At 38.7% G+C, this 16,634-nt stretch overlaps 1 protein-coding gene across 1 annotated transcript in view; it reads right to left on the bottom strand.

The window, feature by feature from the left end:
* Positions 1-9,178, bottom strand: part of Srp72 (signal recognition particle 72) — a 33,479-nt gene extending 24,301 nt beyond the window's left edge. Inside the window, exons 1-5 of the mRNA XM_046467090.2 lie at positions 9,034-9,178; positions 6,004-6,124; positions 4,286-4,409; positions 2,810-2,953; positions 2,619-2,730 (exon numbers count right to left, since the gene is read on the bottom strand). Coding sequence (XP_046323046.1) covers positions 2,619-2,730; positions 2,810-2,953; positions 4,286-4,409; positions 6,004-6,124; positions 9,034-9,142 — 610 coding nt within the window. The 5' untranslated portion in view covers positions 9,143-9,178. The remainder of the gene's footprint in view (positions 1-2,618; positions 2,731-2,809; positions 2,954-4,285; positions 4,410-6,003; positions 6,125-9,033) is intronic.
* Between the last annotated feature and the right edge of the window lie 7,456 nt (positions 9,179-16,634).

Genomic DNA, 16,634 nt, shown 5'->3' with positions numbered 1-16,634 from the left:
ATTTAAAAGTAAAAACAGACCCCATTTCACCTTTTCTTCCCTTTCCTCATTCACTGAAGTCCCCTTAACATCAATTTTCTTGCTTTCAGGAAAAATGTGTACAGAAGAAAAATCTAAATGTTTCAGGAATTGAGATCAGACATAGCTCTATAAATTTCTCCCCAAACTTTTTTTTTTTTTTTTTTTGGTGCTAGGTACTGAACCTAGAGTTTTGTGCATGCTAAGTTCATGTTCTTCTTATCACTTATTTCCCCAGCCCTGTTTTTCTTAATTAAAAGCTTCATGAACCAGGGGTGGTGAGCACATCCAGCATATTGGGATGTGCTCCAAGTTTGAGGCCAGCCTCAGCAACTTAGTGAAGCCTCAGTATCTTAGTGAGATTCTGCCTCAAATTAAAAAATAAAAGGGCTAAAATGTAGTTCAGTGGTAAAGCACCTGGGTTCAATCACTGGTAGCCCCCAAAAAAGAAAGCTTCATGACCAAAAATTATGTTGTATGCAAGTATGTATATCACAATTCATTTCAATTCTATATATAACTATAATGCACCAATTTAAAAAATAAAAAATAGGCCAGACACCATGGCACACACCTGTAATCCCAGCAGCTAGGGAGGCTGAGGCAGGAAGATCCTTAGTTCAAAGCGAGCCTCAGCAACTTAGTAAGGCCCTAAGCAACTCAGTGAGACCCTGTCTCTAAATAAAATATAAAAAAAAGGGCTAGGGATATGGCTCAGTGGTTAAGCACCCATGGGTCGAATCCTCATTACCAAAAAATAAAATAAAATAAAATGAATTAATTTTAAAATAAATAAGTAAAAAATAGAAGGAAGACCAACAGAGGAGAAGAAGGGGGTCATGGGAGGGAGGAGACCGGGGAAAGAGGAAATACCTGGGATTGAAACATAGCAAACCATGTTATATGCTTTTATGAATATGTCAAAATGCATCCCACTATTATGTATGTGCACACACACACAAAAGCATACCATATTATTACCTATTTGAAATAGTAGTACAATAACAACTAGTATTACTAATATAACAATAACTAGTATCTAGTTTTTTATTATAAGCCATGTACTGTTATAAATGCTTAAAATCAAATCACTTAATTTACATTTAATATTTACAGTAATTTGTTCAAAATTCTACTCCTCAAAGTTCAGACTTTAGAGGTGGGGGTTATGGCTCAGTGGTAGAGCGTTTGCCTCACACATGCAAGGCCCTGGGTTCGATCCTCAGCACCACATATAAATAAATAAAATAAAGTTATTGTGTCCAATTAAAAAAAATTCAGACTATAAGAAATGGCTGGGCACGGTGGCACATTCCTATAACACAACAACTCAAAAGGCTGTGGCAAGAGGATATCAAATTAGAGGCCAGTCTTAGTCACTTGGCAAGACCTTGTTGCAAAATAAAAAATAAGAAGGGTTGGGATGTCACTCAGCGGTAAAGCATTCCAAGTTCAATTCCTAGTACCAAAACAAAACAGAATGTGTAAATGAAGCCAGGAAAAGTGCTACATGCTTATAATCCCAGTTACTTTGGAGGTAGAGGCAGGACAACAAGTTCAAAGCTAGCACGAACAATTTAACAAGAAAGATCCTGTTTCAAATCAAAAAGGGCTGGGATTGTGGCTCAGCGGAAGAGCACTTGCCTCGCAAATGCAAGGCCCTGGATTCAATCCTCAGCACCACATAAAAATAAATAATAAATAAATGTATTGTGTCCAACTATAACTAAAAAATAAATATTTAAAAACAAAAGGCTGGGGCTGGGATGTTGCTCAGTGGTACAGCACTTGCCTAGTGTGAGTGAGGCCCTAGGTTCAAGGTGTGGGGGGAGGGTCAGATAAATGAGTGGACTGATTTAAGGATTAGATAGAAACATGGTCAAAAACAGGCAGCCAGCTGGACCTGGTGGCACATGCCTATAATACCAGCTATTTGGGAGGCTGAGTCAGAAGGATAGCAAGTTTGAGACCAACCTGGGTAACTTAGCAAGACCCTATCTCAGATAAAACTAAAAAGGGCTGGGGACGTAGATCAGTGGTAGAGCATCCCTAGATTAAATCACCAGTAAATAAAAAACAAACCAACCAACAAAAGATCATATGACCTTAAAATTCTGATGCCTCAGTAACTTCCATTTAATAATTTCACAAATGACAAACGCAATTTTTGTTAATACTCTACAAGCCAGGCGCAGTGGCTCATGCTTGTAATCCCAAGGAGGTTGAGACAAGAGAATCAATCACGAGTTCAAAGCCAGCCTCAAAAAAAAAACAAGGCGCTAAACAACTCAGTGAGACCCTGTTTCGAAATAAAATACAAAATAGCGCTCGGGATATGGTTCGGTGGTGGAGTGCCCGAGTTCAATCCCCAGTACCAAAAAAATAAAGAAAGAAACATTCTACAAAGTTAGAATCACATTATATTTACAGATAACATTAACAGGGCTGGGGATATGGCTCAAGTAGTAGCGCGCTCGCCTGGCATGCGTGAGGCACTGGGTTCAATCCTCAGCACCACATAAAAATAAAATAAAGATATTGTGTCCACCTAAAGCTAAAAAATAAATATTAAAAAAAAAAAAAATTAAAAAACTTCCTACCTTCAGCTTTTTGTAGGATTTTCATTGCCTGGTTCAGCTGGCCTTGTCCTATCAGTGCACATGCAGAATTGTAGCACAGTTCATGTGTGCCTTCTTGGAGGCCCAAGTTCTCCTATTGTGGAGCAAAATACCAGTCAAACATTGAACATGAATGCTATTTCATGGCCATATGGGTACACAAGGGTACTCACTGGAACCACTTTTTCCCAATTGCTTTGAGCTGCAACCACTGCTGAAAGGTTTGTTTTCCTCTCTTCATCATAGTCATCTTGGGAGTTTCGGACAAGATCTCTATACACAGCTAAGCATTCATCGTAACGTTCTAAACGGTATAGCTGAAGGAAAAAAAGAAGTGAAAATATCAGAGGAGACTAATATGACATTATATCTTTAACAACACAGTAATGCTTTCTGGAACCATTAAGTAGGAAACCTAATTCATCATAATAAGGCAATCAATCATCTCTTCTATAATTTGTATATAAGTTTTATATGCTGTAATACTTTCAAAAAGCTACTAGTAATTAATCTTTTCTAAAATTAGAAAACTTAGAAAAGTAATTCTATTTACCTTTCTTCTTGAAATTAGTTAAGGACTGATATGGGTTGTGAAAGAAAATCTTTCTATAGAAGGCTATCCCGTTACCTGAATCAGAACAATGGAAAATTTTTTTCCCAATACAAACTGATTACTAAGTCCCAGTAAACAAAATAAAATGTTAACAAAAAAAACTTAGTATTTCCTAGGAATTCACTATGTACAATCTTCATTTTCTATTTCTCAGAAACCAATTATTGTACAGTTGTCTCAAGTACCTACAACATAATTCCTGCTTTTTTCATTCAAGTTCTTTTTTTCTTTTTTCTTCCACTATTTGTGATCAAATTCAGGGCCTCACACATAGTGGACAGCACTCTATCACTGAGCTACATCCCTAACTTTTTGTGACACAGATTCTCACCAAGTTGCCCAGACTGGCCTCAAATTTCCAATCCTGCTTCAGCCTCCTGAGCAGTTATACCTGCCTCTGCACTCAGTTCAAGTTTTCCTTAAAGGACAGTAATAAATGTCACTCTGGGTCAATCAGTCCACTATGTGTAACAGCAATTGGTGCCCTTCATCTACCTCTGGAATTTATCATAAATTTATTCAGTTTATAAATACATTTATGCCCTCTCATCATGAATAGCCCTATTTTAAGACTTAATATTAATGTTTCAAAATTCTTCTGGTATAAATATTTTTATTAATAAAATATATTTTAATGGTGGCAGATGTAATCACCCAAATTCTTATCCATCAGAATTTTCTTTTCAGAATAAAATGCCAATTAAATACTTGAAATAAATACTGTTTCAAATCTGTGTAAGTATATAAGCTCACTGGCCTTCATTTTTCTAAGAAGTTCAATTTTCACAAAATAGATCTTTCATTTTTCTTAATTTTCTAACTATCCTGGGAGAGTCCTTTGTTCATTGAACACTATATATACAACTGTTCAAACAAAGATCAAGAAGAGGGAATATATTCAAACCTCAAGAACTGGTTTGGTGGCCAGTTTTGTGGAGCATCAGGATGGGCTGGGTTTCCTCATCCCTGCTCCATGCTACAGGTAGTCATGCTCACCCAGAATGATTGTCAACAGGTGTTTTAAAGCAGTAATTACCACTTGTCCATAAAGTTCCTTTAATTTGTCTGTCTGCTGGTTGGCACTTTCTATTGTCTTCAAGGCATTCTCAATTCTGTTCAGCCTGTACTCACAATATGCCTTCTCAAAGGAGAGAGAGTTACTGAAGGAAAAAAAAAAATCTGGTTATTGCCTAACAATAAAAAGCACTCACTATATGCCAGACACTGCTCTAAACACATGATATGTATTAATTTATTTAATCCCAACAACAAAAGATAAGGAAATTTAAAAGTTAGTGACCTGTCCAAAAAATCATAGGCTAAGTAAAAGAAAATATTACATCCATTTCCCCAGCCTCTTTTTTTTTTCCCCGACATTAACAGTTTTACTGGTCTTCTGAAACTAACAATTAAGAAGCTAACCATGAACCAAATAAACAATCAAATGTCTTAGACACAAAGAAAATCATTAATTTTAATGGGATATTTAAGAAGTTTCTCAAATATATTACTAAAATAAGCCATATGATGTTTCTTTTAAATTGTTCAAGAAGAAAATTATTAGCAAAGAAAAAATAACCAGAAGTTAAAAGAACATAGTATTTATAATCAAACAATTGATAACTGATACATCTAGGAAAGCAGCATTACACATACAGACTTAAAAATTCAAAATTCTGAATTTAGGATAAACATGTTTAACAGTAGAAAACTGTACCCCTTTTCTTTTCTTTTTTTTTTTTTAATTCTGTGTGTGGTGTTGATTAAACCCAAGGCCTTGTGCATGTGAGGCAAGCACTCTGCCAATTGAGCTATATCCCACACCCTCTTTTTAATAAAGTGTTAAATTTAGTTTTTAATCTGCAATACATAAGAGGTTTTACTTCTACTGCTATACAGATTGAACCTATTCCTTCTTATCCCCTCCAAGTGATTATTATTATTGTTTCTCCTTCTAGTATTTGTTTTCACAAATACAAAAAAAGTATAAATAAATTTTTATTCTCTTCCTCCTATAAAAGGAGGTGTACTATATTCAGTTCTGCATCTCAGAAACCACTGTCCCATTAATGAATAAATATGCTACAACTTAATTTCAATACGTACTTCTTTTGAAGGCTAGGCAAGACTGTAAAGAAAAGTCAAATTACAGTAACAATTCATAATATAAATTAACATTTTGTAAAACAATAAATGAAAAAAATAAAAAGATTACCTAAAAAACCCAAAACAGGGGCTGGGGTTATAGCTCAGTGGTTGAGAGCCTGCCTTGCATGCATGAGGAACTGGGTTCGATCCTCAGCACCACATAAAATAAATAAATGAATAAATAAAATAAAGATATTAAAAAAAAAAAAACAGCAACAAACGAAACCAAAACAAACAAACAAAAAAAAAAAACCACCCCTACTACATAGTCTAAACACTATTAAGAACTACGATACTAAAAGATCTTAACCTAAAAACATACTTAACTAAATAATTTTCAATGAAGTTAGGCACAGAGGTCTGGCTAAGACTGCCACACCATCCTAACAACCTCTACCAGCTCTGATGCTTATCCACTCTACACTTAAATATGCTTACCCTACATGTTTTGTCTTCTGTACCTTTTTCTTTTTTTTTTTTTTTTAACTTCTAAATTTTTGTTCCTATTTATGTTCCACATCTTTGTACAATTTACCTCTTTCTTACTGAGATTAAAGGTCTAATACAAGTGTTTTTAATAACTATACAACTAACTGCACCACTTACTTGGCTAACACTTTGGTGTGAGTATTGATGACATTCAAGGCTTCTTTGAAACTTCCATTCTGGATAAGGCAGACCACTTTACAGTGCAAAGCAGTTACATCATCCTTGTTGATTTGAAGTACTGGAGGACAATTTAAAGAAAGTCATTGGTGGTGGTGGTGTGTAACCAGGGATTAAACCCTAGAGCACTTAACCACTGAGCAACATCCCCAGCCCTTTTTATTATGAGACAGAGTCTAAGTTGTTTAGGCCCTTGATAAGCTGTTGAGGCTGGCTTTGAACTTGTGATCCTCCTGCCTTAGCTTCCTGAGCCACTGGAACTATAGTTGTGCATTACCACACCTGGCCAGAAAGTCGTTTTTAAATCTATTCCCTTTGGGCTGGGGCTGGGGCTGTAGCTCAGTGGTAGAGCACCTGCCTCACATGTGTGAGGCACTGGGTTCAATCCTCAGCATCACATATAAGTAAATAAAGATACTGTATGTTAAAAAAAAAAAATCCATTCCCTTTTCATACTTTTACCAAGTTTTCTGATCCCTGCCTCAAAGATGAGGTATTTCCAATTTTATTGTAATAGAAACGATGTTAAAACAGTTAAAAAAAAAAAAGTGATTGTCATCTGTAACTTAAGTGACAAAAAGAAGTTATGGAGGGTTGGGGATACAGGCTCAGTGGTGGAGCACTTGCCTAGCATGTGTAAGGTACTGGATTCGATCCTTAGCACCACATACAAATAAATAAATAAAATAAAGGCACTCTGTACATCTACATTTAAGAAAGAGAAGAAGTTATCAATCAGACTTAATTATTGAGAAAGATATTCATGAGGCATGTGCCAAAAAAGTGCAGTAAAATAAAGCAGCAAGAAGGAAGCTATTTCTACAGTTTCTTCATCTTGGGACCCGTGCTGCATCCTATATATTTCATGACTTCACAGGGAAAGAATAATTTCATGTAGAATCAGATACAGTGCAAGCTCGCCCCCAGGTTTTTTTTTGTACCAGAGATTGAACCCAGGGGCCATTAACCATTAAGCCACATCCCCAGTGTTTATTTTTTATTTTGATATATGGTCTCACTAAGTTGTTCAGGGCCTGGCTCAGTTGGGGCTGGTTTTGAACTTTTTGATCCCCCTGCCTCAGCCTCCTGAGCTGCTGGCATTAGGGGCATGAGTCACCGTACTGGCATCCCTAGATGTCTTAAAGTCTTGGGAAAATAATTTAATAACCAAATTGGTTATTCTGATATACAGAATGAGCATGAGAACATAACTTATATTACAAGGTTATCAAGAACATGAAATGAGCCAGGTGTGATGGCTCATGCCTGTAACTCCAGTGACTTTGGAGGCTGAGGCAGGAGAATGGCAAGTTTGAGGCCAGTCTCAACAACTTAGGAAGACCCTATCTCAAAATAAAAAAATAAGAGGCTGAGGCAGGAGGATTGTAAGTTCAAAGCTACCCTCACCAATGGCAAGGTGAGACCCTGTCTCCAAAGAAAATACAAAATAGGCCTGGGAATGTGACTCAGTGGTTGAGTGCCCCTGAGTTCAATCCCTGGTACCAAATAAATAAATAAATAAAGCTGGAGATGTAGTCAGTGGTAAAGAACCCCTGGGTCCAATCCCCAATACAAGCAAACAACAAAAACCCACAAAATGAGAATAGTTTGGAAAAATCTTACAAATTATAAATTACTATAAGAACACAAATTTACCTTGTTGGCAATGTTCCCCCAAACCATTCAAGATTCCCCTTATTTACTAAGGTGACTAAAAAGAAGTAGAAAAAAGGACTCAGGTGACCTAGTTTCAATGCCACAGTGTTTACCCTCATAATTGCCTGTCATTCCTGGGCAACTAGGAGTTCAATTTTCAATCTAAGATCCAAGGAATTTCTAGCAGTTAATATATTCCTCCAAACAAACTGTCAGCCTTTGCTGATGAAATAATTTTTGCAGAATAACTTACTACCCTTTTATTAAGTGTAGAGTGTTAGTTGTGAACCTAGCCAAAGGTTAAGTTTAGGAATCAAATAATAATCAAATAAAAAAAATATATCAGTAGATATTTTTCCCAATGTCGGAAATCACCAAAAGTGCACTGTGAGCATTCATCACTACTTTTCACACCAACTCAGCAATAGGTTGTGGAAAATTATTTATACAGCCTTGTATGATACTACCACACCTTTTATGTTACTACTGCTCTGCAAAGCTAAACTGTTTTAGTAACTTCATTTCCAAATCTAACATATACAGGGTGCACCTTCAGTAAAGAAGAAAGACTGAAAACATTAAAATATACTTTCAATACTATACTGTAGTTATGTAGTAAAGAATAAAATTTAATGAGTCGCTCACAATGAAGGCTGTTAAAAATTTGAAGTGATCACTTAAGTGGGGGTAGGGGGGTGGGGGGTGGGAACAGGCCAAACTTTTCTTCCGACATTATTTCAAACGTTAGTACTTTCGCATACCCAGTTTCTGGTTAAATGGCATTGGTGAGATTCTATGTGGGAATGACGGGCCTGACCTGAAGACCAGCCCTTCTCAGGTCGAATCCGTACAGCTTCCACCTTGTCAGCGCCAGCATGTCAATTACGTGTCCCAGGCACCTTCCTTCCCCGGCCCAGGCCCAAGAGATCAAGCACCCTGAACAACACTTGATCCCTCAATTCAAGAGGAAGAGCAAAAGGAAAGGTGGCGTGTTTTCGAAATAAGGCAACAGAGGATTCAATAAGAAAACAGTTCGAAAGAGGCTCCAGGACCCGCGGTCTCTTTAAATCCCTCCCTTGCGTCCCGCGGGGTGGGTAGAGAAAAGTACACGTGGCTCTAAGCAACCGAGGACCCCCCAGTTGCCCGGTTGGCGCCGAGAGGCTGCGATCCGCACCCTCCAGGCGCTGGGTCAGTGCCAGGAGAACGCAAGGGTCTCCCGCTGAGCGCGTCTACCCGGAGGTGGTCGCGCGCGCCGGAAACAGGTGGCATCCTCCCGCCGGCTCAGGCCCGCCCCAGCCTCCGCCCCACACTTACTCTTGTTGACGGTCTTGAGAGCGCGCGTGAAGTCGCCGTTCTGGCCGTAACGGTTCACTTCACTCCACAGCGCAGGCACTGAAACCCCCCCGCTGCCGCCGCTCGCCATCTTGGAGGAGACGGGGGAAGGGCGGGGCGACCTCTGCCCCGGAAGAGGATCCCCCAGTCGGCCCCGCAGAGGGGAAGTTGGTGGTTGCTAAGCGTCGCGTAGAGAGGAGTGTTGCTCCCCTTGCGTTAGCGTCGAAACCGTAATCTTCCAGTCTCGTGGCAAAAATTTCGCATGCTTACGGTCGATATACCTTACCCCAAGGTGGTCCTGAGTGAGGAAGTGCAGGATCCGGGAGGGGGTTTCGAAGGGGTTCACCAAATAGTTTCAGTTTCAGCGTGCATTTATAGGGCGACCGACGTGGGCCAAGTGTGGCAGGGGTGACGGTCGGCCAGAAATAAATCTGCAGGGTGGTAAATAATAGAAACATTTGATTGAATGGCCTACTCTGCAGACATTTGTCCTGTCCGTCCTTCACAACTCCTGTCACTCTCTTCCTCCAACAACCTAGCTAACTCCTTTTTGTCCTAACGAATCTAGGTTAAAATTGCTTCTTTGAGGAAATTTTGGGCTTGCAGACTGGGCAACCTTATGGCTGTATTCTCTAAAGCTTTGTGTGCGGTGCAGATTAAACTTGCAAGCTACTAGACAAGCGCTCCACCGTTGAGCTACACCCTCAGCTCAAGGCTCCACCTGCAGCACTGATGATTCTTTAAGGACTATCTCACTCTGAGAGGTAGAGACCATATTTACTTTGCTTATACTACTGTATCCGTAGGATCTGACACCACTCCGTACTTTTTGTGAGTACCTTATCTAGTTGGTACTCAACTTTTATTTATTTATTTTGTACCAGAGATTGAACCCAGGGGCGCTTAACCACTGAGCCACATCCCCTGCCCTTTTTATATTGAGACAGGGTCTCCCTAAGTTGCTTAGGACTTCACTAAGTTACTGAGGCCCTCTTTGAACGTATGATCCTGCTGCTTCAGCCTCCTGCTGGGATTACAGGCGAGCGCCACCACACCCAGCATCAATTTTTAAATTTAATGAGATTTGCTTTATCTTTCTTACTTAATCTGTGAATTTGTTAAGGGCAAGTATGGGCAGCAACTGGCTACGCTGTATGATGTCTGCCACATTTCATGTAAAAACCATGAGAAGAGTTTGGGACTTTCAATGACTCTGGAATTATCATAGGTTTCAAGCCATGTGCCTAGATATCAAGGGTATTATCCCAGATGATATTTGGTATACTCAAAATTGTGTGAAAATGTAGATTACGCTGGCTTCTTCAAAGGTGTTTATGCCCCCCCTCGTAAGTCACTGTTTAGTAGTGCTTTTATAACTTACTGACTTTATGTAAGAATTGGCAGTATAAGTTTGATCTGATTCACCTTGTAGATTCTACAAATGGCTGAAAAGTCCTGGATTTCTATTTCTTCTTATTTTAATGGGAGTTTTGTGGCAAACAGGATACATATATGTAGGTTTAATCTGCTATTTTTTTAGACAGTCTTCCAAACCAGAGTGATCAAATACATGATTTTATGTCTTACATTGTAGAGGATGGGAAGTCCAAGCTAAAAATACCAAGAGATTTGGTGTCTGGTAAGGCTGCTAAGGCCCCTGCAAAATTGATCTTATCTAGCTGTGTCCTCCTCATGTGGTAGAAAGGAATTAATCTTTTAGTATATATCTGATTCCACTCTCCTATCTTCTTGATAAACTCCTAACTATGAAGCCCAACATGTGAGGTCCATTGTGATCGGGCTTACCACGTCTCCAACCCACATAGGTCTTTTGTTACTGTTAGTCAGCTTTCCATCATGGTGACAAAACACCTGAAATAATCAACTTACAAAGAGTAAGCATTTATTTTGGCTTTTGGTTGTCTGTTGCTTTTGGGCCCGTGGCAAGGCATTACTTCATGGTGTAGAGTGTGTGGTGGAACAAAGTTGCTCACCTCGTGGTAGCTGGAAGGAGAGGAAGAGAGAGAAAGAGAAAACCAGGGTCCCAACATTTTCTTCAAGGACATGCCCCAGTGACCTTACTTCCTTCCATGAACACCTCCAGAAGGTTTTACCACCTCCCAGTAATTGGCTGGTAGCCAAGCCTTTATTAGGAGGACATCCAAGATCCAAACTGGGTATGCACTCGGTATCCCTCTTATATGCTATACTCCTCTAGTATTAGGTTATGTGTTGGTCCATGTTCCATACCTCTGGGGATTTACACTTTATTTACTGGAGTATTTCACTGCCTTTTGTATATGCAACTGGTATGCATTACTTTAGTTGTTTAGGTATACAACTAACAATAAAGAAGACAACCCAGCTGGGTGCGGTGGCTCCTAGCTGTAATCCCAGTGGCAAGGGAGGCTGAGGTAGGAGGGTCACGAGTTCAAAGCCAGCCTCAGGAAAAGTGAGGTGTTAAGCAATTCAGTGAGACCCTGTCTCTAAATAAAATTCAAAATTGGGCTGGGGATGTGGCTCAGTGGTTGAATACACCTGAGTTCAATCCCTAGTACCCACCTTCCCCCCCCCCCCAAAAAAGAAGACAACCTGCTATACTGAGGGAACATATTTTCCAGTTGGGAGACATAGTAAATAAACAAATATATACTGTAGTTGGGGGATACTAAGTTCTATGAAGAAAATGAAGGAAAAGCGAGAGAGTGGAAGTAGATTGTGAGGAATGAAGAGTCTCTCTTTTTCATTCACAGTGTATCTTTTTTCTTTAGCACTCTAACAGTCCCTCTTCCTTTGTGTATTCATAGTCCCCTATCCTTATTCCATGTTGAGTAATTAACAGAATGTTTTGAAATTATCTGTCCCTGGAAGACTCTGGGACTTACTGTAGGCAGAAATCAGATCTTGTTCAACACTGCTTTTCTGGTGCATGTTATAGGGTTGGGGCTCTCCATAGAAACAGATGTGGGAGATGTTTAGAAATACTTTATGAAGGATTGGCTCAGCAATTATGGAGGCTGAGAAGTCATATAATCTGCCCTCTTTCTGCATACTAGAGACACAGGAAAGCCAATATTTAAGTTTTCCACCTGCAATAAAAATTCCCCTTCCTCCTGGGCCCTCAATAGCTTGGACTATTCCTATCCACATTGATGAGAGCAATTGTTTTCTTAACTACTCTACTTATTCAATTGTTAATCCCTTCCGGAAACATCTTCAGGGACATACCAGAAATGTTTTATCAGCTACGTAAACCCCAGATCCAGCCCTTTTTATTTATGAGACAGCGTCTCAGTAAATTGCTGAGGACCTCACTAAATTGCTGAGGTTGGCTTTGAACTGGTGATCTTCCTGAGTTGCTGAGATTACAGGTGTATGCCACCACACTGTTTTATGATTTTAAAAAAGCTTTCATGCACAGTATCTGATGTTATCATCTCACCAATTCTGCAAGGCAAGCCAAAAAGAAGAGATATTCAGTTCCAATTTACAAAAAAGAGTAATGTGCTCAAAAATATTTTAATTTTCATTATCATAATGTGAGATTAACTCCAAGTAGTTGAGATATGGGAGACTTGAGTACTAAAACACTATTAAAAGTATTTTTTTTAAGTATTTTCATGGCTTTCTATGGAGTGCTGGTCTAAAATGGCATAGTTTATGGATGCTCCATGACACATACTGTACATACTATACTTCTTTCATATTTTCAGAAACTAAATCAGCTGATGAGAATATTGAAGTAAGGCTAATTTTCAGAGTGAATTAATTCTACTCATATTAGCTTTTACACATAAATAGATTTTATGTGCCAGGATATACTTTATATATATATTAACTTATCTAATTCTCATATCCTTTGTAATTGAGTTTCAAAAGGCTTTAAAGCAAAAACAGGGCTAGGGCTGTAGCTCAGTGGTAGAGCACTTGCCTCACCACATAAAACATAAATAAATTAAAATAAAGATTTCATTCTCCCCTTCAAAATACTGTATTTTTTAAAAAAGCAAAAACAATTCTAAGCATGCTTTTATTATAAAAGCTTAAAAACTACATTCATTGAACAATTTTTCTTCCTCTATTTATATTCACCTACAAGCCACAGAAATTATAAAACATCCAGAGATGACAAACAGGGTTGTGTAAGTTACTTTTTACAAAACAATAGAAATATTTTCAGACAAATATTTACTCTAGACTGATGAGGATATAAGCATTCTACTATGAAAATAATGGTAAAATTGATGACCACTCATAATGGTCCCATCCACCAGTCTAAAATCTATGCTTAAAACCTTTCATGTATTGCAAGAATTGTGTTGTGTGGAGTCTTTGCTGTAGAAAAGCAGAAGAATTGAAATAGTAACCAATTCAGAGTCCAGGAAACCGAAGTATAAATACGTGTTAAGTCTGTTTTAAAATTAGCATAAAATAGAAAACTATAATTCATCTCTAGCAGTTGGCTAGAGCATAACAGCATTAGAGAAACAAAGTGTAAAATGTTTTCTTATCTCCTGGAGCTTGAAATCCAACAGATAAAGTACTACTTGTTGCCGCTGAGGATTATATAGTATATGGAGACTGAAGTCTAGTAACTAATAGATTTAACTGGTAAAAATAAAGACCCTTGGGCTGGGGCTGTGATTCAGACGTAAAGTGCTTGCCTGGCAAGCGTGAGACCCAAGACTAGGTAACCCCAAAGGGATCCAGTGAAATGAATAATAGTTTGGGTATGAGGTGTCCCCCCAAGCTCCTGTATTAATGCAGGAATATTCAGAGATGCAGTGATTAGATGAGACCTATGCTGGGAGTGGTGGCAGACACCTGTAATCCCAGTTCTTGGGAGGCTGAGACAGGAGGATTTAAAGTTCAAAGCTAGCCTCAGCAATTTAGCAACCCTGTCTCAATATTAAAAATAAGAGTTGGGGATGTGGCTCTGTAACTAAGTGCCCTGGGTTCAATTTTTGGTATTAAAGTTAGGAGAAATGTAAGCCAGTCCATCTTAGTTTAGGTGTGGTATATAGATACCACAGGTATGATGTTCCCAGAGGAGGTGGGTAACTTAGGTATGTACCTAGGAAGGGTTCATCTTCCCTGCAGCCCCTTTCCATCCAACCCCCTTGGCTTCCTGTCTACCTGGATGAAGCAGCATTCCTCTTCCACACCCTTCCTTCATGATGTTCTGTCTCACATTGGGTCCAGAACAGTGGAGTCATCGGACCATAAACTGAATCTCTGAAAATGAGCCAAAATGAACTTTCCCTCAACTAAGTTGCTTGTCAGGTATTTTGGTCACAGTGACGAGAAGCTAACACACAAGTGATGAGATAGCAGTTTATTAACAGTTTGTTGAACTGAATCTCTGAAAATGAGCCAAAATAAACTTTCCCTCATCTAAGCAGTTTATTAACAGTTTGGAGGTGAGAAATAAGAATGTGTAGGAAAGGTCTTATCAAAATTTCATCTGTAGCAGATATTCTTAAAATTTTAGGAGAATCAGGTCTTTGGAGAAAGCTAACATTTCCCTGTTCTCATAAAAATACACATGCAGGGGCTGGGGCTGTAGTTCGGTGGCAGAGCACTTGCCTAGCACACGTGAGGTACTGGGTTCGACCCTCAGCACATTAAATAAAGACATGATGTTCATCTACAACTACAAAAAATATATTTTTAAAAATACACATGTAAAATCTTACAAATAAGTTCAAGGTAGACACCAGATTAACATTCAGGGATCTGTAATACTCTCAGGGCTGCACAATGTGATTTCAAAATACTGGTTTATAGATTGAAGATGAATTATAATGAGGATTTCACCAATGCTTAACAAAAAGAGAAAAGACAATGTAATGAAATAATGCTAAATCTATATAAAGACCTTCTCTATATTCTGTGATTTCACCCTTCCTAAATTTTGCATGCTTTTCTATGAACTTATAGGCACAGTAGTTGGTATTGGAAAGTGGCAGGTAATCACAAGCTACCCATGGTATACATAAGAAACTAATCCTGCCAGGCCTGGAGGCACACCCATGTAATCCCAGCAGTTTGGGAGACTGAGGCAGGAGAGTTGTGTTCAGAGCCAGTCTTAGCAGTTTACTTAAGTGCTGAGCAATTTAGAGACCCTGTCTCTAGATCCTCAGTACCAAAAAAGAAAGAAATCGTCCTTTAAGACCATTGGCAGCTGCTGGGGTTATGGCTCAGTGGTTGAGTGCTTGCCTAGCACATGTGAGGCACTGGGTTTGATTCTCAGCACCACATATATAAATAAGTAAATAAAAGTCCATTATCAACCAATACAAAAATGTTTAAAACAGTATTAAGAGGACTATTGGGAAGGTGCCAGTAGAGCAACAGACCAAGAGAATAGGAAGGTTAGCAAGGGGAGTCAATTTACTATTGTTAGGTTACCCATTTCAAATAGGAATGTGATGAGCACAAGAAAAGCAAAAACACTGCAACAGAATCGACTTGGGTCAAATCACAGCTAAGATCCAAATAAAACACAACTGACCTCTTAGTAACCAGTGCTTCTACAGAGGTGCATCCTAGTTACTCTTACATTAGCCAAAAAAAAACCCTAATATTATCAACAGGGAGATCCAATTTCTGCAAATGATGGTAGGCTGGTGATTATTAGTGTGGCTAAAACATGTCTTATTAGAACTAAAAGAAGTTTATGACCCACAGATGCACCCACCATGTAACTTATGCTTTGAATATAGCCCTTGCTGCTCTGCCACTGCAACTTATTTTTAAAATGGAGGTGTTTTTCTTCCTCTCTCCTTGATTCTCCTTAATCTCAGGAGAAACATGATTACCTCTCTTCCCCATTTTAGGCAGATTTATCTGTCCTTGAGTACTCACCCACTATAGGAAAGGAGTAATTCAGACTTTGGGGATGGTAGCAGAAGATCTCAGAAATGACTATCCACCTCCCATGTTAATAAGTGAATTATAACTCCAAAGAGTCACCCCTTTAAAGCTTCCTGTTCCTGCTGATGGGCAGAATCACAGCTTCTGGGACAGGAGTCCCCTGTTTCTCCTTTGCTAGTAAAACATAAAAACTTTTTTCTTTTTCTCAAAACCATGCCCTCATTATTGGATTGGCATTGGGGACAAGGACTGAGCATTTGGTAACAACCATATCAAGTTTCACAGTTAAGTTGAATTCAGTCTTTCATTTGGGATGGCAAAGGTGACTACTTTTCTTCCTGTGGGGAAATGTCCTGATAAACATCAGAGAAAGTATCAAAAAAGTCCCCTTTCCATGACTTCTACAGTGTCCTTTCATCTTATTTCATGTGTTTTCCTCTTTGGCCTGCACTAATCTCAACTTTTCTTTAAAAAAAAAAAAAAAAAGAGAGAGAGAGAAAGAAAAAACTTGAAAAAACACAAAGAAGATGTATTAATAGCCCAAAATACATGTAAATGCATATCATTTTCTGAGGTACAAATAAAAAACCATGCCTTCAAATTTGTAAAGACCATAAAATGAAAGGACTATGTTACTCTAATCACCCAAGATATAATCAATACTTTCTAAAACTTATAGGTTACAATACAGAAGGTCAAGTAATAAC

Source organism: Marmota monax, unplaced genomic scaffold (genome assembly GCF_021218885.2).
Source record: "Marmota monax isolate L192 unplaced genomic scaffold, Marmota_monax_Labrador192_F-V1.1 WCK01_AAM20220418_F8-fsc00025, whole genome shotgun sequence".
Lineage (NCBI taxonomy): Eukaryota > Metazoa > Chordata > Mammalia > Rodentia > Sciuridae > Marmota > Marmota monax.
The sequence above is the reverse complement of the archived record's forward strand: the minus strand, read 5'-3'. Positions and strand labels throughout refer to the sequence as shown.